Source organism: Idiotropiscis lumnitzeri, chromosome 2 (genome assembly GCF_059441095.1).
Source record: "Idiotropiscis lumnitzeri isolate Australia: NSW breed Sydney's pygmy pipehorse chromosome 2, RoL_Ilum_1.0, whole genome shotgun sequence".
NCBI classification, from domain to species: Eukaryota; Metazoa; Chordata; class Actinopteri; order Syngnathiformes; family Syngnathidae; genus Idiotropiscis; species Idiotropiscis lumnitzeri.
The window spans coordinates 2,931,421-2,953,638 of NC_142392.1; the positions used below are offsets into that span (position 1 = coordinate 2,931,421).

General features: G+C 45.2%; 2 protein-coding genes across 2 annotated transcripts in view; both read right to left on the bottom strand.

Moving 5' to 3' along the window:
• Nucleotides 1-14,941, bottom strand: part of LOC148341255 (tyrosine-protein phosphatase non-receptor type 12-like) — a 35,301-nt gene extending 20,360 nt beyond the window's left edge. Inside the window, exons 1-3 of the mRNA XM_088286967.1 lie at nucleotides 14,850-14,941; nucleotides 14,181-14,381; nucleotides 6,944-7,079 (exon numbers count right to left, since the gene is read on the bottom strand). The gene's annotated coding sequence lies outside the window, so the exon portion shown is untranslated. The remainder of the gene's footprint in view (nucleotides 1-6,943; nucleotides 7,080-14,180; nucleotides 14,382-14,849) is intronic.
• A 1,618-nt stretch (nucleotides 14,942-16,559) lies between these two features.
• LOC148341256 (serine/threonine-protein kinase pim-3-like) lies at nucleotides 16,560-20,653 on the bottom strand. Its single transcript, XM_088286981.1, has 6 exons — nucleotides 20,004-20,653; nucleotides 19,762-19,871; nucleotides 19,623-19,673; nucleotides 19,170-19,533; nucleotides 18,486-18,662; nucleotides 16,560-18,200 (listed from the first exon to the last, which is right to left on the bottom strand). Exons 1-6 carry the CDS (start codon nucleotides 20,089-20,091, stop codon nucleotides 17,995-17,997), a joined length of 996 nt encoding a protein of 331 aa, XP_088143107.1. The 5' UTR covers nucleotides 20,092-20,653; the 3' UTR covers nucleotides 16,560-17,994.
• Nucleotides 20,654-22,218: the final 1,565 nt, after the last annotated feature.

A 22,218-nucleotide genomic window follows, 5' to 3' on the forward strand; every position in this document is an offset into this window, starting at 1 on the left:
GCATCGTGACTAATAACGGTTAAATTAGCTCATGTTACGTAGCGCAACGACAGATGGAGGACGAGATCGGATGTTGATAGTGGAAGCCAGACAGACCTCAGACAGCAATTTGCAGCAACGTGATGAAATCTCTTTTTACAGTCCGTTTATCAAAATAATTTAACTTACACATTTATATATGTATGTATATTAGGGGTGTGTCAAATATGCAATTAACCTTTTTTTATTTCTTATAACATATTTATTTATATTATGACGTGATTATTATTTTTATGTGATAAATACTATATATTGATATACAGCACGTATTTATTTACATACTATATATTCAAATATGCATTCATGCTATGTGCCTTTTTCACACACATGGTTCTATTCAGATTGTTTTTTTTCCCCTTCCTCAGCGATATAAATATTATGACTTATGTGTCATCAGGTGGTTTTCTCCACTGCGCTCTGTTGTTACACTCTCGTTATGTCGAGCGAATATTACGCGCCTGTCCTCCTGTAACCCGCTCGGCTTGCCTATTTTGTTGAAACTGGCCCGTCTCCGCCATCAAATTGGCCCGGCCTCTCCTTAGTTCAACCCGTCGGAATCCACGTCGTATGCATTAACAGGCAGCGGCTCTTTTCTCATCGACTTTGTGGTGGTTTTCCAGTAAATCTCATCTGCGGAGCACATGCTTCGCAGGGGTGAGGATGAGGACACCAACGGACGGGGGTTACTGAGGAAACCCAGAAGCATGCCGGGAGACAAAGTGCGCTGTTAGCCCTTTAATCTCCATTCAGGAACTTTTTTTTTTTTTTAAACTTGAATCAACCGGAACACTTTGCACTCCCCTCCCTGGCATCAGAAGTGATTCTCCTGCTTGTTTCCCATGGCTGTCCTTCAAGAACAATCCTCTTTGTTCCATTGTAAGACGGGTGGGAGAGGGAGAGATAATCACAGGAGGCGAGATGCACGGAGGCTAAACTGTGAGCCAGATGTGGCACCGCGCTCTCTTTTTTTTGTTTTGCTCGGCTGTCAGCGGGCCCGCTTTGCCTCCGAAGTTGGGGCGCTCCTTCAATTTGCTGGCCTGTGATGCGGTCAATCTCCTTTTCAGCTTGCTCTGCAGCTGGAGACATTGCAAGCTCCGTTACAGTCCGCTTGCAGCGGGGCCGTATGGAAGCGGTGACCTACCACACCCAGCAGAGGGAGATGAAGCCAACGCCACTTTGTGATTCAAATCCAGAACTGCTAACCACGAGTCCACCTTTTGTATTTATGAATCAAAATATGTGGACGTTACATTTTTAAAATTAAACTTGAAGGCGTTAAAGTACAAAAGTCCGGCATTCTGACCTACTTTCATGGTTTTTTTTTGTATGAATAGGCACTATTCTGCATTGTTGGCCTCATTTAGCACCTGCAGGAACGAGGCCCCTTCACATCAAAAGCATTTTTTGACCTCGCTGACACGTCAACATTCTTTTCTCCTCCTCCCCCCCAACCCTCCCCCAAAATCGGCGGCAAAGCTCGGTTGGAAGCAGACGCACGTGTTTTGCTTCCCCACGTAGCCGCCGCTCGCTGCCATGGCGCTCGGGCCTTGTTGATACCGGAGGGCGTAAACAGACAAGGAGCGGGACGGAGGTGGTGGTCTGAAGGGGATTCTGTGGGTGGAATCGGGGACATACAGTACACACACACACACACACACACACGGCGGCTCCGTGAGGAAGCAGGCGACGGTCGTCAGGGGGGATTTGTATTGCTGGAAGGACACGTGTTTGATTTTCCAGAGTATGTGTGGACAGTAAAGCAAAAATCACGTGCTCAAGGATTCACTCATGCTGAGTCATCGCATGACGATGTCACTGCAATAATATGAAGAGTCATGTCGAGATGGGAGTGAATAATGAACTAGCCGGTTACTCACAGCTGAACTCACAATAACAAGAGCGAAAGGACCGGAAAAGATTGATTGACCAGTTCGACAAAACAAAAAGTCGTTGCGTGAACTCAAAATGCGGGCGATTCAATCGACATATTTTCAGTTTTGCTGTTGTGGAAATTTCACAACAAAGAAATAAAAGTCTGCAGAACTAATTGTTCCTTGAATTGAATGATGAAAATGAAGAGCATTTTCGATATCGCTAGAGTTAGTTTGATCAACATTCAGTTTTTTTAGGGTAAGAATTAAAAATAGAAGGCACTGGAAATGGAGACAGTGGCACTCCAGCAGATAAGTGGCCTGCAAATAACACGTGCGCATGTAACTATCACTCTCCGTGTTGTATTTTGCGGTATTCTTCTGTTGTTGTTTGCTTAATATAGCCTTAAATTGTAGGCCGGCTTTTTTTTTTTTTTTTTTAAACCCAGTTGCTTTGGACTGACTGGCTTGCTCACATGTTTGGGTCATCATCTTCCCTGATCCCTTTTTTATTTGAAAGTGCCGTTCGGTGGGCGTCTGGCTGCGTTGTAATAAGAGAGAACATGAGACTGTTGTGATGTTTGAAAAACCACACGGGCCCCAAAGGGAGAGAAAAAAAGCGTCCTGTCAGGGTAACAACAACAAACATCAATTGTTACAGCAGCGGATAGGAAACAGAACTGAGTGTCATTTTCTACGAGAACTCATTTCCGGGTTGTTATCAGGCCATAGGATTTAGGTTTATGCGGGATGGGAGCGCTGACCAGCGTCACTGAATCTACTTTGGGTCAATCTTGTATTCATTTTCTGTGTGTGATACAGTAAATCGTACACTTTGTTCAAATGTTATAATTCTGTATATTAAAAGAACAATAATTTTTTGCTGTTTTTGTGCGCAAGCCAAATACTTTGGCGCCATCTGGTGGCCTCTTGGTGCCGACGACATTGTGGCATCTTTCGGCAATTACAAACCCATTTGAGGGAGCATAAATTAGTCACGATTTTTCGTCATTTGCAGCGCGTTTTTTTTTTCTCATCTTATAGCACAAAAAAGAGCACTAAAATGTGACTCGTTGAGTTTTCAGAAAAGGGACTGCACAATAAAAGCTGAACCTGAAACGAGCGGACATTTTGTGTGTTGCTGGAGTTTACATTCAGACAAACAGTGACGAGGGATGCTGGCTCAGCGCATAAGCCGCAGCGCCTCTCTGTCCGCTCAGCACTTTTTGGACATCCTGTATATCTGGCCAATCACATGCCACTCATTCCACATTGGCACACGGGCACAAGCGCTTGTACTCGACAAATGTACTGAAAAAGTTGGAGCCACTGAAACATTTTTGCACAATCTGAACATTTAAATCAGTGATTCTTTCGAGCGTTTGTGTACCATTAGCGGTACTCGCACCACATTTTGAGAACTGCTGCTTTAAATAATAATTAGAAAAAATGTTTATTTAATTATTGAGCATAAAAGTTTGCACACCCCTGTTCTCATCTATTGAACTGCACCTGTAGAATTTTTTTTTTTTAATCTTAAATTTTAATTTTGCAGTTGTAGGAGCCGAGTCATGTTTTTTATATTTTGCTGAATAAGATTATAAACCCTAGGCATCATAATGCCGCTCCTACACGAATGCATCCGGCCTTGAGGTGGCCACCTCATTGCCCGCGCCTGATTGGCCACTGGAAAAAGCCAGAAACATCTGGACACGAGAGCCACTCACTCAAAGGCCGCATCCAGCTGCGGACGCGACTCCTCCAGCAGAGTTTGCGCTCCAGGCGGGACGACGAGATTTATTGTCGTGAGCCGGTGCCCGCTCGAGTTATGTGGCCACAGGACCCCAATTTTTAGTTGACAGCGCTGCCAATAAAAAAAAAAAAGACATCGATCCGCTGTCTACTTACAAAAATAACCGCAACTTCCCATTATAGTTTTCTCTCGTCGGAATAAGCCCCCGAGAGGTGATCGGCAGATAACATTGCTTGTGTGTTTTATTACATCAAACATACAGCTGCCTCACTTTGTGAGCTGCCTCACTTTGAATTTATGCAAAGTGTTTTGCTATTATTAAACACTTCCTATAAGACTCCTTACAAAGTCCAAATTGCCCCAAGTTAAAACCCGAGATGGGTAAGTACCAAATCCAGTTTCAATATCAGGCCGATACCCGCCTTAATTCAATGCATCGAGTACTCACATGAAGCCTGTCACCGATACTCAAGAAGGGAGACTCGTCGGTCTGAAAAAAGGTAAGATTCAAATCGGCCCTAATTTTTATCCGATATACTCCAGATTTTCCAAGATCACTTCTAAATGTTAAAATCAAGAACACTAATGAGCTTCAATAAAAATCGTACTCATATTATGTAAAAATCAATCGCCCGCAAAAAGGTCTGTGATTGCAGTTCAGCCTACAAAGCAACACTCCTATTGATTGCCTGTTAGATGAGTCACAACATGTTCGAAGAAGTTCAGGTCGAGAGGTAAGACGGACTCCTTTAGCGGGATTACGGTGAGACATCACAAGCAAGCACCCTATTGATTTGCAGTTCACTCGAGAGCGCTCCACCCTCAAGCTCGTGCCTGCTCGCCGGCTTCCAAAGGGAAGCGAAAGCTTCCTCTGCCCATTCCCCGTCACTTGAAATGTAAATGAAGCGTGTGACCAAATGACTGCACAGCTTGATCTGGCAGGTTTACATAACGCCGGAGCGGACATGCGCAGCGCCGCCGCGGCCAAAGCGACAGCGCGGTTCCGGCTTGGCCTCGCTCCTGCTTTTCTGAAGCTCTTTAGCGAATGGCTGTGAATGGTGCGACCGAGTGGAAGCGTCTCACATTGCAATGCAGAATGGAAGGCGAGGAGTGAGGAGGCCCACGCACCAGCCTGCTCGCCGCCCCCGCGCACACATTGGGACTCGCATTCACGGGGATGCTCATGTGTTGCTTCGCTGTCACTCGATTCAAACCATCCGTTGACTCTATTCAACACTCCAACGTATTTATAAATTGCATCCGCGCGGCGAAAGCGCATGAGGTTGATGCTCGTACACACACACACCGACTCACTTGACTTTTTCCCATCTTTCTCTCGCCTACACACACACACTCACACACATGGTAGAAAGTGCCAAAAAGAGTATTCCCAGATGGATACGAGCAGAGCAGGAATTATGTAACAGACTCCCAACTTACGCGTTTGACATCTTCAAGCAAATACACACACAATCCACTGGAGCAGCGGAAAAATTAAAGGGGCCCAACTTGAGCTGTGTGTGCCCAAGCCTCAAACGTATTTAATATTTCATAATCGATCACTGTCCAAGTCCAAGACTTACTATGTTGCAATTCGCAAATTTTGGAAGTCATGCAAAGCCGGGGTGTCATGAAAGTGCTTACTCACATTTTTTTTTTTTTAACACGACTCAACATAGACCCCGAAAAAGGGTTATTGAGTGCAAGAGACGGCTTTTACATCCTAGCAACGGCCGGCTCAGAAAGAGGTTGCAGGTGCTGCCAGATGGAGGCAAGCCCAGTTCCGCATCCCGAGAACCGACGTTACTCACTCAAGTCGTAATTCATGACAAACCTCCTCGGTTGCAAAAGCAGATCCGCCGTACAACTAAAAGATGGGAACTTCACCCTGGCAAGGAGCTGGTTGCAAAAAAAAAAGAAAAAAGAAAAAAGTTGAACGAGATTGGATTCTTAGTCGAGTGCAAGGATGGGCAACAGGGAGCCCCTTGATTAATTTTAAAAACTATTTAAAATGAAAAAAATTATATAATTTTTTTTCAAGAATTCTTCATGGAACGCTGATAAACATAACAAAAAATCTGTAAAAATGCAAATCTGCGGGTGCTGAACTGCGAATATACAGGGGTTGACTAGTTTTAAATTGTAATATCACCAATCACCACTAGATGGCAGACATGTCTTAGTTGTGCTTATTCAGTACCTAAAAAAAATTACCATTTTTGAGGGGCAAAAAAAGTGTAAAATCAGTTGTTGCACTAAATATTGGTTTCTTGGCAGTTTTGTGCCGTCTTTGAATGGCATTTTTCTGCAAGAGAGGCGTTTTTTTCATGACTCTTTTTAGGACGTTCAAAGTCCTCCAAGCCCCTCTAGTAGCACTGAGCCCCACATGGCCCTCCCAGAATGCTAACATTTATTTACAAGCTCAGGCGGGTGGCGTCGGCGGGGGGGTGGAAGTTTGTTAGAAGTTGCAAAAAGTAACTGGAAGCAGATGTAACTCCCTCCTCCTCCCCCCGCGCCCACACGTCATACTCACATGCACTAAGCCTCGTGTCTCAACGGTGCCCCCCCCCCCAAAAGGGGTCTTCACGTGCCCCTAAATTCCTGCCATCATCACCAGCAGCACATTCCCAGGCCCGCTCCTTTCCGCCCCCCCCCCCCTGCTCCTCGTACGCGGCTTGAAACAAACGGCCTCAGTGTGGCCCCACTGGCGTCACCTTGCTCCTCCGCTGGACACTGGCGACTCTGTTTGGCTCAAGGGGGAACCACCCAGATTATGGGAAACTGGGAATGATCTCAAAGACTTGTTTTGACAAATGTGTGTGTTTTGTAACACATTTGCACACTCACTCACCTGTCCACAGGTGAAACAATGTGTGTGCTGTCGGTTTTTTTTTTTGTTTTTTTCGTCTGTGCTCTCCAAAATCCCCCACCTGACCACATCACAGGGAAATGAACACAATAGCCTTGTTGTGTTGCTGCTATTGCTCCGGAGGGAAATGAAGGGATTGCGCTGTCACCACCTTTGCCACCCCACACCTGATCTCACCCCTCCAGGTGTTTTGTGATTTAAAAAAAAAAAAAAAAAAAAAACTCAAATGCAAATGACAATCAGAACAAATGCTCTTCTATACAAGTGTAATTCACTTCAAGACAAGATTGGTCAACGGGGGGAAAAAATACTCTGTATCTCTTCTTTATGGATGGTCTTTGGATTCTAACAAATGCAACAAATTTCTGATTCATATTTGTTGAGTCATACCAAAGATGAGGATTTCGCTACCTTGACTTCTTTGTTGATGATGCTGTGATATTCGGACAAGTGTGCACACGCTCCGGACGCTTTTCCGGACAACCAGGTGATGTGTACGTGCCTCGCTCATACGGAAGTTGATGGGTATTTCCAGCCCACGAAACATCTGGATGAGACAAATGGACAGACAGAATTACTTGCTGGGAAGGATCGTCTGAAATTTCTAAGCAGGGTCAACAAATAAACAAACTAGTCGATCCGATCAGTCGTTTAAATGTTTCTATTTGGTGCATGAGCCATCGCAATCTGTAACTAATGTTCTTTTAAATAACATTGTTATTTTCTTTTTTTTTTTTGGATGAGATCAAACCATGAAGGGGACTATTCTGGCTTTTGGTACATCTGCGCCGTTGTGGGAGCGAACACACTTGATTCCCAGCCCCAATAAGTACTTTGTGGTGAAAGAAGACACCAGAGGATGTTTTCAAATGGACGGGTGGTTCCATCAAAGTGGTGTAGCCTTTTACGCATGAACAAATATTTTTTCTCCAAAAAAGAACCACTCAAAAAGGTCTATGGAGACGAAGTAATGCTTGACAGTGATGTTGCTTCTCTTGCGCGAGATCACAGCATTAGCGCGCTGGCATTGAAAGCAATGCAGTATGTTGCTGATGCTCATAGGTTCTTTCAGCCGAGCGAGGAGGCCCCGCCCCCGGCCCGGCCAATAACAATGGACGGCAGCGTGATTAACCAAACAAATGCCACCGGTGGCACAAAAACTGGGCTGTCAATGCACGGTGGCATTCCCGGCATGCCTGGCTGTTTACGTGCTTCGGGGTGGTTCAAAGGGGTTCACGCGTTTGTGCGTGCGTGTGACTGGGGGCAAAGCGCTTGTATGGACGCTGCCAACCGGCGACCTGAGTGAACTCGCCAACTGAATGCATGCAGGCTCGTTGCCGTACCGACTGTAAATGAGGGGATCGACATGGAGGGCCCCGTTCCCAAGATTGTCTTTTGTTTGACAGTGGCGCGAGTTTACAGGATGTCACCGTTGAGCTCCGAGTGTCAGCATCCGCATCAGAACAAATTTATTCCACCGGAATGCTGGATTGAGGGCAAAAATCTACCGTTACAACCTTCAAATCAGTAGGAGGCAGTATATTCCAAAAATGTTTATGACTCTTGCTCACAGATCTCAAACGCTTCATGGGGACTACTAATTTAATTAAAATCGTTTCAAAGAGGTATTACAAAAATATTTAAAAAAGAAAATTGCCAAAGCAAGAAAATGAGCTCATATGAAAAGATTAATGTGGAGTAATATGATTTATATTTTGCCCTTTTTTTTTTTAAACATGCATTCAATGTCACAACGTGATGATTGAAATCCGGCGGCACGTTAATCCTTTGCTGTGGAGCTCATATTAAAACTTCCCGTGAACTCTACTTCTACTCGACTCTTCACTTCTTCCCGATTCAACCCAACAAAAGATGACCAGACTAAAATGGACCGTTGTGGCGAGTGAATTTGCATGTGGCTCACATTTCTTATCCACACGTTCATTCACTACTTTTCATATTTTGGAATGCTGGTTGTCACTGATGACCTAAATTGATTTTATCTTAACTCAAGCATGCAGATGTTATTTCACCTGCTGGATGTTTCTTTTTCTGTTTTGTACTCATAAATAGGAAAAGTCAACTTTGTCATCTTGCCAAGTACTATGAGGCCGAGCACTGAGTGTTTGTGCAGACAACATCGTAAACTGGACCCAATAAATGCTTTGTCACAGCAGCCACTAGTCCGGGAGGCAAATATGGAAAGAACATGTGACGCGATTTACTCCAGTGACGTGGGATGTTATTCAGCATGCAAGGTGAGGGCCGAGGGTGGGGGGGGGGGTCGAGACGACATTGTTATCGTGGAGTGGAAAGCGAATGACAAAGTGACACGCACACGCCACGTCCACTTGACGTCCTGGAAACAAAATAAACGCGTCCGAGGAGGGAAGACGCGGCAGTTGAGCTTTTCCCGCTCTTGAATAATTAAACAGCGGCTGAGTGGATCACTACAAATCTATTTTTGGCCAGCATGGGCAACAAGAGCCGGACCAACGTGTCAAATCCACACGGGAGCCAGGCGGCCGTATTTCAAATGCAACATAAACACGACGTCACATGACGCCCGCAGCCAAAACAACATCAAATACAAGATGGCTGCCGTGAATCGGAGGATGACTCGCTCCCCGAGGCTTTCCATCGACACTTTGTTCGCTCCTAAAATGGATTCACTTTGTTCTAAAATAAGCTTCGGCAAAGCAATAAATGTCACTGACTACTGACAGAGCACTTTGATTCACTTTATCTCGCATGAAACATTTTTCTTTTTACTGGAACTCAAGTCGTCGCGAGCGCACCAAAAGAAACGAGTCGTAAAAGCTGTTGACACGAAGCTGGACGGAAGAGAGATGCTTCGGTCTCGTCAAAGTCCGCAATTCAACTCGCACCGTCGAACTTTCGGATTTGGGAACACAAAACACACTGAATGGCTGCTTTGTCGTCGCCATGGTGACCTCGGATCACCATTTTCATCCATCGGCGGACCAGCATGCTAATGTTCACACTTTCAAATACTTTATTTGTATCTAAAAGATACAATATTGCACCGGCAATATAATCATGAAAGTTGGTATTATGAATAAATAAATAATTTCCAAGCCACAGTCAGCAGCACATGACTTCTTTCGTGATTCCACTTCATGCTTGACCGTGTTCAAAGAGATACATTCAACCGTGACCGTATGAAATCTGCATATGAGTGACCTATACGCTCCGAGTTGCTATCTTTTTAGCCCCGAGCTTAAGGTGACCGCCGCTTGTGCTCTGGCCTACCACTGAACTCCGTTTTTTGCCCCTCCCCCTTCAAAAGCCTGCCGGGGGAGAAATCCTTCACATCATCTCAGCAAATCTTGAAGTATATCGAGTTCAATGGAAATTCACAAGGGGAAAAAGAGGATAAGGGTGAGGATGGGTTAATCGAATGTTTCCCAAAGCGGCACATGGTCACACTGAAATGGAATATAAAGCATGTACGGTAGACTAAAATAAGAAAGGACTCCTTTCGATTTAATCGGGAATTTTCAAACATTTTTCTCAGTTCAGTTCACGTTTTAAGACGTTTTTCCTAATGTATAAGTCAAGCCGAGCTAAACGTAACACAATTCGACTTGCAGGTGAGCCACGTATCCCGATACTTTTGTCCACACGGAGTGTAAACAAGAAAAAAGTGCGTCTCCATGATGTCATCCGCATGTTCGGTGACAGCTGGCTCTTTGCAAATGAACCTTCAGCTCCTGTTGACCAGAGATGATGTCACTCGCCGATGCCGGCAGACCGCGTAGCAACAAATTAGCTTCCGTACCAATTCATCAACGACGGAAGTCCAGCTAAAACGCAGAGGTAACGACCCCGCCCAGACGGCCGGCCGTATCGTTTTAAAGGTCGCGATAATGCCGAGCCCGCGGCCGCCTTATCGCATATCTGCCAACGCAAATTGACAAGATTAAGCCCATTGTTTACACACAATGGAAAAAGTCCCGCCGCTGATGCGACATATGACAACAGTCACTTGATAGTCGTAACCTTCTATGGCAACGTCACCGCCGATAATCCGGTGAGACGCAAACACGAATAAACACAGAGTGCAATAATGGGGCTGATGCACTTGTGTGGAAGGCAATCTCATCCATATGTGCCACGCTGCGGCTCCGTGACGGCTCGAAAACGCAGATAGTGGCGGTGAAAACAGGAAGCCAAGCGTGCTCTGCTAATCATTGGCGGGGGGGGTCAGAGGGGGCTGCCTGTGTTGCCGTGCTGCTGGAGCGGAAGTAATCTCAGCTGCTCACTGAGTGCATTCTTTTAAGCTACTGAGCTAATGGCTTCCTCCTCCTTCCTTATAAAACAAAACAACTGAGAAAAAAAAAAAATAAATAAATTTTAAAAAACGTGTCCCTGGCAGCAGCAGCGGCAGCGGCAGCATCATGGTTTGTTGAGTAACAAAAGTCCTTTCGGGACCTTTGCCATCCACCTGAGTGCCTTGCCGCCCACATTTGGATCGTCGCCATTTGCTTCTGCTTTGCCAGGGAAAAGAATTACAACTGGAAGGAAGCCTTCAAGCGCATTTTATTGATCGGCTGACCTCTCGCACGGTCTATTTTAACGCTGAACCGGAAATTCAAACGGAAAAGGCTTGTAAATTACGCACGCTGCGTGGTGTCACTTGAGCCTTAATTATTTTTTAAATATTTGGCGTGGCACACACTATCATGTAATAAATTCCCTTTGCTGCCCTTCAGCATCCTACAAGTTTTTTTTTTTTTTTATAGTCCCCGAAGAGGCTCAGATCTTGTGTCAACGCATTGTGCAAGGCGACCAGAACGCGCGCTGCAGCGCTCGCATAAGTCGACTATCTTTATGACGTGCCATGCAAAGGCTGCAGGATGGCAGCACAAAGTAGGCCAAGAGCGGCGGCGACCTCCTCGCACACAAGCCTATTTGCACTTTTGTGTGTGTTACGATGCCGCGTGTGACCTACTTGCGTTCGGCCCCGCATCTGAGTTTCTGCGCTGCAGGTTACACTTGCGTTATGATGCACTTTACTTGCTCCAATAAAACTGCCAAGCTCAAATTTCACATTTCCCCATTGTGGGACTAATAAAGGACATCTTAAAGCGCTCGCTTTTGCTGTGGGAATTCTCGCTCGGCCGACGCTCACTTGAACAGAATCGGCGTATAAAAAAAAAAAAAAAAAAAGCTTATCCACTTTGGTGTGCTTTTGTACGTCATGGAGTAACTGTACGTTCCTGCTTTGTGATTCGGGAACAATACTATCTTAGTGTCATCATCATTATCATAATTGAGAATACCACGTATCCCCCCCCCCCCGCGCCGGGTCTGGGAACTGGATGTCCTGGTTGTAACATAATCGCCGTGACGACTTTGGCCATCGCCGTGGATACAGATTCGCAGGTAAACAACAGAGAAGGGGGAGAGGAGTGGTAAAGATACAGAGACTCAAAGTGATTTTCAAACATTTTGGAAAGTGTGCTTAATTTATGAGGTTAGGACTGGCGAAACTGGTGCTGAGGAGCCAACACAATTGAGGCATTGACGCGCTCGGTATTGCACTGATCCACCCGAGGGTGCGAAACATTCTCACATTTCTTCCAATTCAAAGACTTTGAGGTCGGCGAAACTGGGACCGCATGCCTCGCTCGCACTGTGACAGGATCGCAATGTTACGGCTGTTTTTTTTTTTTTTTGTTGTATTTGTTTTGGTTGGTTTTGATAAGATCAAAGACTTGTTGATTTTGCTGAGTCACGCCTTGAGATTTTAAGCTTGGTCATCGTCACGTCTGAGATTATAAATGCATTTTATTTGCATTTTGCGTATCAATCGGACACAAGTGGACAAAATGAACGCGACAAAATGGAGGCGTGACAAGATGATGAACTTGTCCAATAAAACACAATGCAAAGATTAACATAAGCAGATGACCTTTGTCCCACAAGCTAGCATGATCGTTTTTTTTTCAAGCATATTGTGCTTAAACTGGACTAATTTTCAAACAGCTAAATTCTTGCAAGACTGTCAAAATATTGTCAAATCCCGAAACGGCATATTCAATAAAGAAAGCCGACGTGAGGCTAAAAATATTACAGTTGGAAACACAACCACTAAAATTCAGCAGAGAATCTTTGATAACCTTCATTGTCAAGTAAATCCAAACTATCATCTGCAATATTGCTTGTCGTACAAAATCCTTCCAGATTTTTGCGGGTTTGAGGATTTCAATTTGGAACATTCCTGAAAAGCCAATTCACCACTCATGACTGTCTCATCCTTTTGAGTTCAAACGGATTCCCAGGCTCTCCCCAGTCCTACATATGGTCGTATATCCTCATGGTGAACGAGTGGTGAAAGTACAGTCAGCTCTCATACATTCCTGCTAGCGGCGCTAAGCCTCAAGTGGCTGCCGCATACCTGTGGCCAACGCTCGCCCTTTAATCATCGTCACCGAGGAGGCGCACCAGACGTTACTCTTTAAACGAGAGGCTTAAACGCTTTTTTTTTTTTTTTTCAATCTCAAGAGTTTATTATGTGAGTCTGGCTTGCGTAAACTGTCTGACGACGAGGCGGTGACATTTGCGCTGGCGGTTTCAGCGAAGGAAGCAGAATGGAAGGAAGGCGTTCAGGAAGAACAAAACCAAGACAAAGATGAATTGTTAATGCGCGCGTGAGACATGGAGTTGTCTTGCGGATGCTCCAAACAAAACGTGACTGACAGGAAGTCCTTGAGCACTCTCAACCGTGACAGCAATCAGTCGTTCTTTCTTTTCACCTGTTTGTTGGGAGGTCATGGGCGGCTGGGCTCAATCCCAGAAAGCTGAACCTGGACCCATCACTCTTGCGTAGCTCTCTCATTTTCCTGAAGTAAATGACTTTTAAAGTGTTTACAAATTGGAGTTTGGGTGTTTTGGTCCAGAATTGTGCTGAGAATGTTTCTACAATCTCTAGAAGTAGCTCCATGTTGGAACCTTACGCAACGACAATCTGAAGTGCGTCATAATCTGTTTTTGTGTGCGGTGATGGTTTCATAACTTTGCTGCGGCACAACAAGATATTTTGTTCAAATCATAATTTCCATAAAATAGAAGGCGCATTTCATCAGCACACAAACACTTCTGTCACTTAGCTGGACGTCCTGAGGGCTGATACGATTGCCTTCATTTCGATTTTCACGATTTTAACATCAACAACCTGTCTTCAAGGTTTGGATTCCATTGCACTCTGTACTTATTTTTTTAAAGTCAAACTATTTTTTTGGTAGGGGATAATATTGTTATGGCAACTTCCAGAAGAGTTGTTGAATTGTCTCAAATTTCTTGAACGTGAGGGAGAAAAGGGGCTCAGGAATACTCCAAAACATGTGCTGCCGTAAGTTCAAGTGTGCTTTATTTATTTATTTATTTTTAAATGCGTTTTAAGTATGGAAGAGGGGTAAAACTACAAGATAAAATGTTTAGGGGGCATGGCCGCCAGGTTTTATGATTTCCCACAATTAACAAAACTATTTTATTGTTGGCATTTTTTTTATCCTTGCCTTTGTTAAAACCCAATGATCTCTTTGTGCTTGAACACGTGCCCTAAAAAAAACAAAAAAAAATCCCACCTCAACATTTTATCTGTGTGTGTGCCCACACTCACCGCTCATGTTTACAGTGCCGATACATGGTGTTCCACAGAACAAAGACTTCCTTCAGGGTGAGCAGCAGGTTCCCCCCAGCCTCGCAGCCAGGTACTCCTCTGCTGGCAGTGGTGCAAATTTTAATGAAGACCAGGACCAGACTGTGAGGCGGTAAGTCCCGGCCGGGAGTGGGAGGCCTCCACCGTGAGCGGCAACGACATCTACAGAACACATGGACAAGGTTCAAACTGAAGACCATGACCAGTGAAGAAAAATCACACTTCATTGGTTCATCAAGTTAACATGTCATACATGTTGACCAAAGGTATGAAGTCCATGAGACCACCTCACCCAGAAGATGTGAAAATGTAATAGAAAAGAGTCTAAAGCCACACTTGGTTCTAGTTTGGGCTAAAGATGTTTGATGGGCTTGAGATCCTCACAAGTTCCTCCACAACAAACTTACCCAAACACATCTTGGGTCCTTGCTTTGTTTGTTTCGGGGACAAGTTATTGTAAGCTTAATGGTATGATTCTGAACACAAATGAATGGGGAAATACGTCATTATTAGGCTACATGTATGTTCCCCAACCTCTTAACATCATGGTAACTTAAACAATGTACTGTATAAAAAATAGAACAGATTTCTATAAATTTATTATATTTAATAGGAAGACTGAAAACATACCCACGTTGACAGTCACAGTCGAAACTGAAATGGCGGAACACAGTGACGTAATAGCGTTGTTGCTAACGCTAGCATTTTTTTTTTTAACAAACACTTCTCCTACAAAATATCTATTTCTTCATGTGTGCCTCACCAAAGTGTCCGATTACTCACCACGATCTTCATTCGTATGTCACCAATCAAAAGGGTTTTAATATTTGGACATTAAAGTTTGGTCTGCCAGGACAGGAAGTTGCTTCGCATGTTTCTCTTCAGTGACATCGCCTACTAGTGGCCTGGCATGCATGTTACACGTTTTTTTTGGTGGACATGTTGTGTGCCTAAAAGTATGCTTTAGTTTGTGCTAAAAAGTAGAAACTACAGTATGAACTAAAGACAACAAGTCTTATCGTTTTGTACTGCTGCTTTTAGAGTGCAAATATACATAAATTGACTGAAGTTGGAGTTAAAAATTGCATTTTTATTGCACTGGTTTTATCTCCACTTGGGTTAGCATGGTTACACTTCATTGCCTTTTACCCCAATGTCAATAGTTAATGAAAGTGCAACAATAAATACAGAGACTCCTAAAGGACGAGGCACTGGCGTCAGTGGAGATTTAATTGTGACATTGCACTGAAGTGTGAGAAATCAATACATTTCTAATTATGTTTTTTATCTCTAATTCCTGCTGGTTTTGTATCGTGGCCATGACGCCCACATTGACGCAGCATAGCATGGGCCAATGCAAACACATGGATTCTGATGGCTGCGTGTCCTTAAAGTGGGGTCAGACGCATGGACACACTAACGCACAGCGAAACAAAGAAACTAGTGTGAAGTGTAGTATCACTGGCAGCGCTGGTGTGATCTCTCGTCTCGTCTTTTCCTGTTCTCTGTGCTGGCGTCGCAGCCTGTGCCGCCTGTGTGGGTTGACACCCACCGGCCCATCTGCGCCCAACGGGGCCCTCTGGGCCCCTGGAGTCCATCTGGCATTCTCATCTTGTGTCTAGCGACTTGTCACCCACGGAAGTCTCCTCAACTTATCCGAAATGTTGTGCATACTCATATTAATCAGCATGCTTTTTATATGACATCATTGGATTAGGCCCCTGCGACACATGGAAGAAACAATCGGCTTTATTAAGTGCTAATGTGTAAATGGTTGTTCCTCGGGATGCTAATGGCCGTTGACTAAATGTGTGTGTGTGTGTGTGTGGTGGGGGGGGCATATGCCCACCCATCTCTACTTAATGAGGATTTCACAGTGAGAGTGGATGAGGCCTGATTGTCATCTGCAAAGGTTTTGATGAAGACAAGATGGCGCTCATTTACATGCCAAAAAGCCAGTGAGACGTTAAGACAATGGGAGGATTAGCCGGGTCGGTGCTTTGCAAGTGCTCGGGCGGAGTTGAGTTAATGAATTAACTGAAGAGTCTTCATGATGATCATGAGAGCTTCCGAGATCGCACGAGGAATTCAACTTGAGTTAGTTATGATATGTAGTTCCAGTCAGAGGGGTTAGCATGGAGTGAGAGCAGTCTGAGTTTTAACACCCCAGCTGTGACATTTGCGCCGTCCCACCACATGTGCCTCTTATTAGCAGTGTGGTTTCTGCACATTGTCATGCGGTTAATGACTGCTGTGATGTCTTGCTTGGTCATGCTGTCCTTTTATGCAAAAAAAATGGTTTATGCAGATTCTTGCACTGTGAAATAATCACACCACCAGTTATTTCTGTACATAAAAGTGGGTCTTTAATTGAAAATTTAGTATAAAAAAAAATAGCAATATCCATCCTTTTAAGCCTCAAGTGGCAACAGTGAGCCCGAAGATGTCGAGGCTGTGTGAAAACCGCGATCGTTTTGCTTCCCAAACAACTCAAAAGTACAGAAAACAGATGGATTTAATCTCCCAAGTAGTTAACATTCAACATTCAAATCCTTTCAAATTTAAGTAAACTCGTTTTATTCTGCTTAACATCGACAACTGTCAGTGCATCCTCCACATCTCCAAAAAAAAAAAAAAATGTCATGTAAAAATAAGTTAGGAATGCAAACTAAAGGCCATGTAGGATATGCAAAAAAAAAATATTTTTTAAAGGGAGGGGAGTTTAAGCATAGACAATAAATAAATAAATAACCACAGAATGTGGAATGTCTACATGTTTCGTTTACAAATAAATTAAATGCAAATGGGGAGGGGGAAAAATATACACACTGAAAGAAGGGGTGGTAACACACTGTACAATATTTGCCAAAAAGAAAAAACCCAACAACATAGTTGGTGAATATTGCATTGATTGTGCATTTCACACCCCGAGAAGCCCCCGAGGGGCCATGAAGTGTCAAGCAGTGAGATGGCGGGAGGCAAAAAAGTTAAAGAGGCGACAACTCGCAACAGTCATGGCTGAACACAGCGGGAGAAAGAGAGAGAGAGAGAGAAAAAGGCAGAGCGGGGTAGAGGTGTAGTGTGTGTGTGTGTTGACATGTTGTAGACATTCAGAAAAGACAGGATCCAGTTTCCAAAACACCTGTTCAGGCTATAAGAGTGAGTGAGCAGCTTCGAAGAGTGATACACAGTAGTGTGTGTGTGTTTCAAGTATTCCATTCTCTCCTCTCTAATGCTCTCGCAGCCTCTCAGCTGGGGGCTACTTGGCTTGTCGGTGATGGAGGCGGTGGTCTCCATCACTGAGGTTGAGTCCAAAACAAAAACGCAAAAAAAAAAAAAAACATTTGAGATGAAAAGCCCCCAGAAAAAGCAGCGTTCCAAAAAAAAGGCACTCCAAAATTAAAACGTTGAATAAAAAAAAAAGTTTTCTCCAAAGCTCTATGAGAGCAGCCATATCCGAACAGGAAGGCCTTGCCAGATGCATATAACAGCCTACTGACAAAGGGATGGGTTGAGTGGAATAAATAGTGCTGGTAACACCACCCATAACAGCAACAAGTTCCCCTTTAGGAAACAACTAGTATTAATTGAACGAAAAACAAGGAGGTGTGGGGGCCGAAATTAAGAGGCGCAACAAAAAACAGTTGCTGAAAAGTTGGTGGCCATTGGTCAGCCAAGATGGGCTACAAACTCCATCAACTCCATTGAACTCCTTGCGGCCGGGCCTTGCCCCCTCATTCCCCCAGCGAGTCTTTAGAGTCCTTCGGACTGCTCCTTAGAGGCTCCCCTTGCTTGAGGTTGTGCTCGAGGATGAATCGGTGGCGATGGTCCGCAGGCGGATGTCGCCGGCAGCCGGCGCCTCAGGATTGGACTCGGGCGCCTCGGCCATCACCCTCATCCAGGGGTGGTCGCAGATCTGCTCCAGTGTGGGCCGGTCAGATGGCCGCAAGGCCAGGCACCATTTAATCAGCTGCTGGCACTCTATTGGATCAAGAGATGACATTAAGATTAGAAGCACAAAAAGGGACGTTAGCCAGTTTTTCGTATGTATAAATTATCCACTAGCTACAAATAATGCCAGGAGGGTGTGGCATGACATTTTTTTTCTGGTAAAACAAGTGCCTTGGCTCAATAAAGCTAGGGAAACACTGCTGTAAATTATTCTTTTCACACCGGTTCATTCCAGATCCCATTAGTACTACATGCCGCAGCTAGGGGGCGACAGAGTCAACCTTTGTGTGTGCTTGCAGCTGCTCTCCCACTCACCGGCTGACACCCTCCTCCGAAAGTACAATCTCCCCCGGAGGATCTCCTCGTCCTGTTCGAAGGGGATATCTCCGCACACCATGTCGTAAAGCAGCACGCCGAGCGACCACACCGTGGCCGAGCGACCGTGGTATCTGTGAAAGCGGATCCACTCCGGTGGGCTGTACACACGGGTACCTATAACACACGAAAAGGTGTTAGTTGGGGAGATGAGTATGGGGGTTGCACAAAAGCCACCACATGGTTTCAGTTTCTGGGTCATGCAAAATAAAAAAAATTAAAAAAAAGCTCCCAGTACAACCACAACAAACTGGCTTCCCCCCCCATCCTCCTCCCTCGCCACAACAGAGCAGGAAACGTGATCCCATCATGTGACGCCGCGGCTCGGGTTTCACAACAAACGCGTTACGTGGCACTCGACGACCAGACTGTGACTCATGCGGTTCGATTCCCGTACAGTATGGATCCACGTGAATCACGCTTCATAGATTCGTCAAAAACACTAACAGATCAATTTGAATCAAAACAATTCATGACGCAAGGAAGGCCCTCCGCCCGCCAAAAAATAAAAACTGCGTCACGGGATAGTGAACACCTCCGCGACTGAAAATAGCACCGAGTGCATCAAGGGCAACGCGTGCAAACCCCGGGCCCAAAAATCACCAAAACAACGCAGCTACTTACCGTCAAAGTCGGTGTACACGGTGTCCTTAAGGATAGCCCCGGAACCGAAGTCGATAAGCTTGAGCTCCCCAGTGCGGAGATCCACGAGCAGGTTCTCGTCCTTGATGTCCCGGTGCACCACGCCGCAGCTGTAGCAGTGCCGCACCGCCTCCAAGACTTGCCGGAAGAACCCCCGAGCCGCGTCCTCGTCCAGGGCTCCCTTCTCGGTTATGAAGTCGAACAGGTCCTTGACGAGCTCCGGCCTCTCCATAACCATGAGCCAGCCGTCGGCGCGCTCGTAGTAATCCAGCAATTTGATAACTCCGTGAAAAGACGAGCTGACCTTCTTGAGCAGGAGAATCTCGAGCGGGACCATGCTTCCGTTCTGAGCCCAGAAAGAGAGGGGGGGATCCATGATGAATGCGGGGATTACACGCAGCCCACCCCTCATGTTACATCAAAACAAACACTTACCATTGAGCCCCATTCGGTCACCCTTTCCTTCGCGACGTGTTTGATAGCCACCTAATTTAGAAAAAAAAAGGAAAATATTTCTAAATAAATCGCACAAAAGAGGGAAATAGTCAATTTCTCCACTTTAGTCGTGACTCACAGGTGCCCCGTCAGAGAGCCTGCTTCCGGCGTACACGGTGCCAAAGCCACCGCTCCCCAGCACGGAGCCCACCTGGTACACCTTCTCGAACGGTTCCTTCTCCGCTTTGACTGCATCGAGACAACATGAGGCGAACATTACCTCCCCGAGTAGTTCCACGACAGCCGGCCAGGAGTTAGCCGTTAACCTCTTTCAACTCCCGCCACTGCAACGGCTTTGACCAAGACGTTAAGGTTACCTACCCGATTGAAGCTGGATTTTCACTGGCAGGTGGTCCATGCTCGAAGGGTTGCAAATGTGCGAAAATGAACCAAACTTTGACAGCAACATAGTAGAAAAAGGAGGTATAAGAAAAAGGAAAGCCGGTGGTGGTGACCCAAGGCAGCCAAGTGGCCTTTCCACTACTAGAGAGACTTTAAGGGGTTTGGGCGCCGTCTAAATAGTGGTGTAGGCCGTCCAGCAGTGCGCCAAGTCGGTCGCACCGCGCCCGTTCTTTTCGTGTTACGACCGTTAAGTCGCACACCGGTGGCAGAAAACCGACAGAAAAGGACGTTCCGCCAACAACGGCAAAACAAAACTATATTCCGAAAAAAAACAACGATGGTAGACTCCCGACGGTTGTGAAAACCACGTTGCAATGCCGTCCGCAGTGTGTTGATATCCCGACGACGAGTTGCCACTTTCTGAGCTTCGACGCGGTCTCGCGGAGACAATATTTTGACTCGCAGTGGGACGTTAGGTATTCCTCCGCTGCCAACACTGTTCGACCCTTTCGCTCAAATCACCCGAAAATACGCCGCCTTTCACAAAACCCGTGTCCTAAGCCGCATGGCAAGCAGAATATGTCATTTAAGCACAATTATCGTCGAATGTTTTGTCTGAAAATACATTTGCATCACAGAACTACTTTCTCATAGTACGAGACGCGTAAGAATCTCTTGTCTGGGAGATTTACACGAGGTTCACTATAGACGCCGAGGCGGCAACCAATCAGATGTCGTATATTAAAACTCTGTTTTGGGTATTGGCCAATCAGGTAAAAGTTGTTGTATTAAAGCAGACTTTTGAGTGCACGTGGCGGTAATTTTGGGATGCCCCCCACCCTACTTGGACCCCCTCCCTCTCTTAGGCTGCAAGAGACAGACAGTCTGGTTGGAAAAGAAAAGCTAATTTTGCAGTCAACCCATAGCAAATTAGTCATGAATATGTCTCCACTGTTCTTTGTTCAGGAGGGTGTGTTTCCCCAAATGTACTCGAAAGTAGTCTACCGAGCAACACAAACTAGTCAATAATTTTCAGTCACTATAGTTACCACCTTTGAGGTGTGCAAATGTGTTTATTCAGTCTTAGGAATATTCAAATACAAACCATGAATCAACTTTCGCATCATTTAGACTCCGAAATTGAGTCCAAAATGCTTGCAGTTGAATGTTCAAGCGTGCACCGATAATCTGGCATTAGAACAAAATAGGTTAGCGAGATGAAAACACGCTCCGATCAAAGTTTGCATAGTTAGCCGTCCATTTGCCGAGTTCAAACTTTCCATGTCGACTGTCACACATGGCAACATGACCTTGGCTTGCTGTGAACTTTCCACTGTTTATCTCCTCCATCCTCCGATAACCTGTGCGTGTATGTGTGTATTTTTGACCGCTAACCAAACAAGAAGCGTTTGAAAAGTTCCACGGAACGTTATCGGGTCAGAGACAGAGCCAGCGCAAAGTTATGTAAATGTGCACTGCAAACAAAAAAACTGCGTCTCTGCTCTAACCTGCTTTGATGCTCGAGATATCCAATTGTTTATTGAGAAGCAAAATTCATACGAAGGCAAATTATGCATTGCTTTATATTATGTATTAAAAAATGTGTATAAATATTTCTTTGGTGCCCACTTTTGTATAAAAACACAAAATTGGAGGATGAGGCGAAAACAAAAGAGGCCGCGGTTGTTTTTGCCCAGGTACTAATGTGCACGCATTCCTTCGATGACTCGCACAGGCCCAAAAAATGCTTTATAAGCTAGAATTTGACTTCAAGGACTGAAACAAAGAATGTTTTCATGACCTCGTTGATCACAACGGGAATTTCAACCCAAAATGTCTCCGTTTTCAGCGGTTTTCCCCTCATTGTCCAAAAAGATACAAGTGAAGTTTTTCTGCCCTCGTTTCTCATGAAGTCACACTTCAGAACTATTAACAGGCGAGGGGATGCAACATAATACCCGGACAGGAAATCCCACAGTGGGCGACGTGTAAATGGGGACACGGGTGGACTGAGGTGAAGCGGAGTGTCTGTCATGACACACGTGATAGATGAGATGGTGTTCATGTCAAAAGTGCTGTCGACGGCTTTTTAGAACACACGTGCGATCAGCACGCAATTGGAAATCCACAGAGGTGGTCGCAAGTCACAAGCTGTGGGTGCGAGTCTCAAGTCGTCACTTTCATGCGTCGAGCA

Bases quoted from the DNA above. Each gene is read 5' to 3' on its own strand.
- LOC148341256 (XM_088286981.1), bottom strand. From the start codon at position 20,091: ATGTTGCTGTCAAAGTTTGGTTCATTTTCGCACATTTGCAACCCTTCG. The intron at 19,872-20,003 runs GTAGGTAACCTT...GTCTCGATGCAG, and splicing joins GAAAATCCAGCTTCAATCGG to TCAAAGCGGAGAAGGAACCG. The intron at 19,534-19,622 runs GTAAGTGTTTGT...TTCTGGGCTCAG, and splicing joins TGACCGAATGGGGCTCAATG to AACGGAAGCATGGTCCCGCT.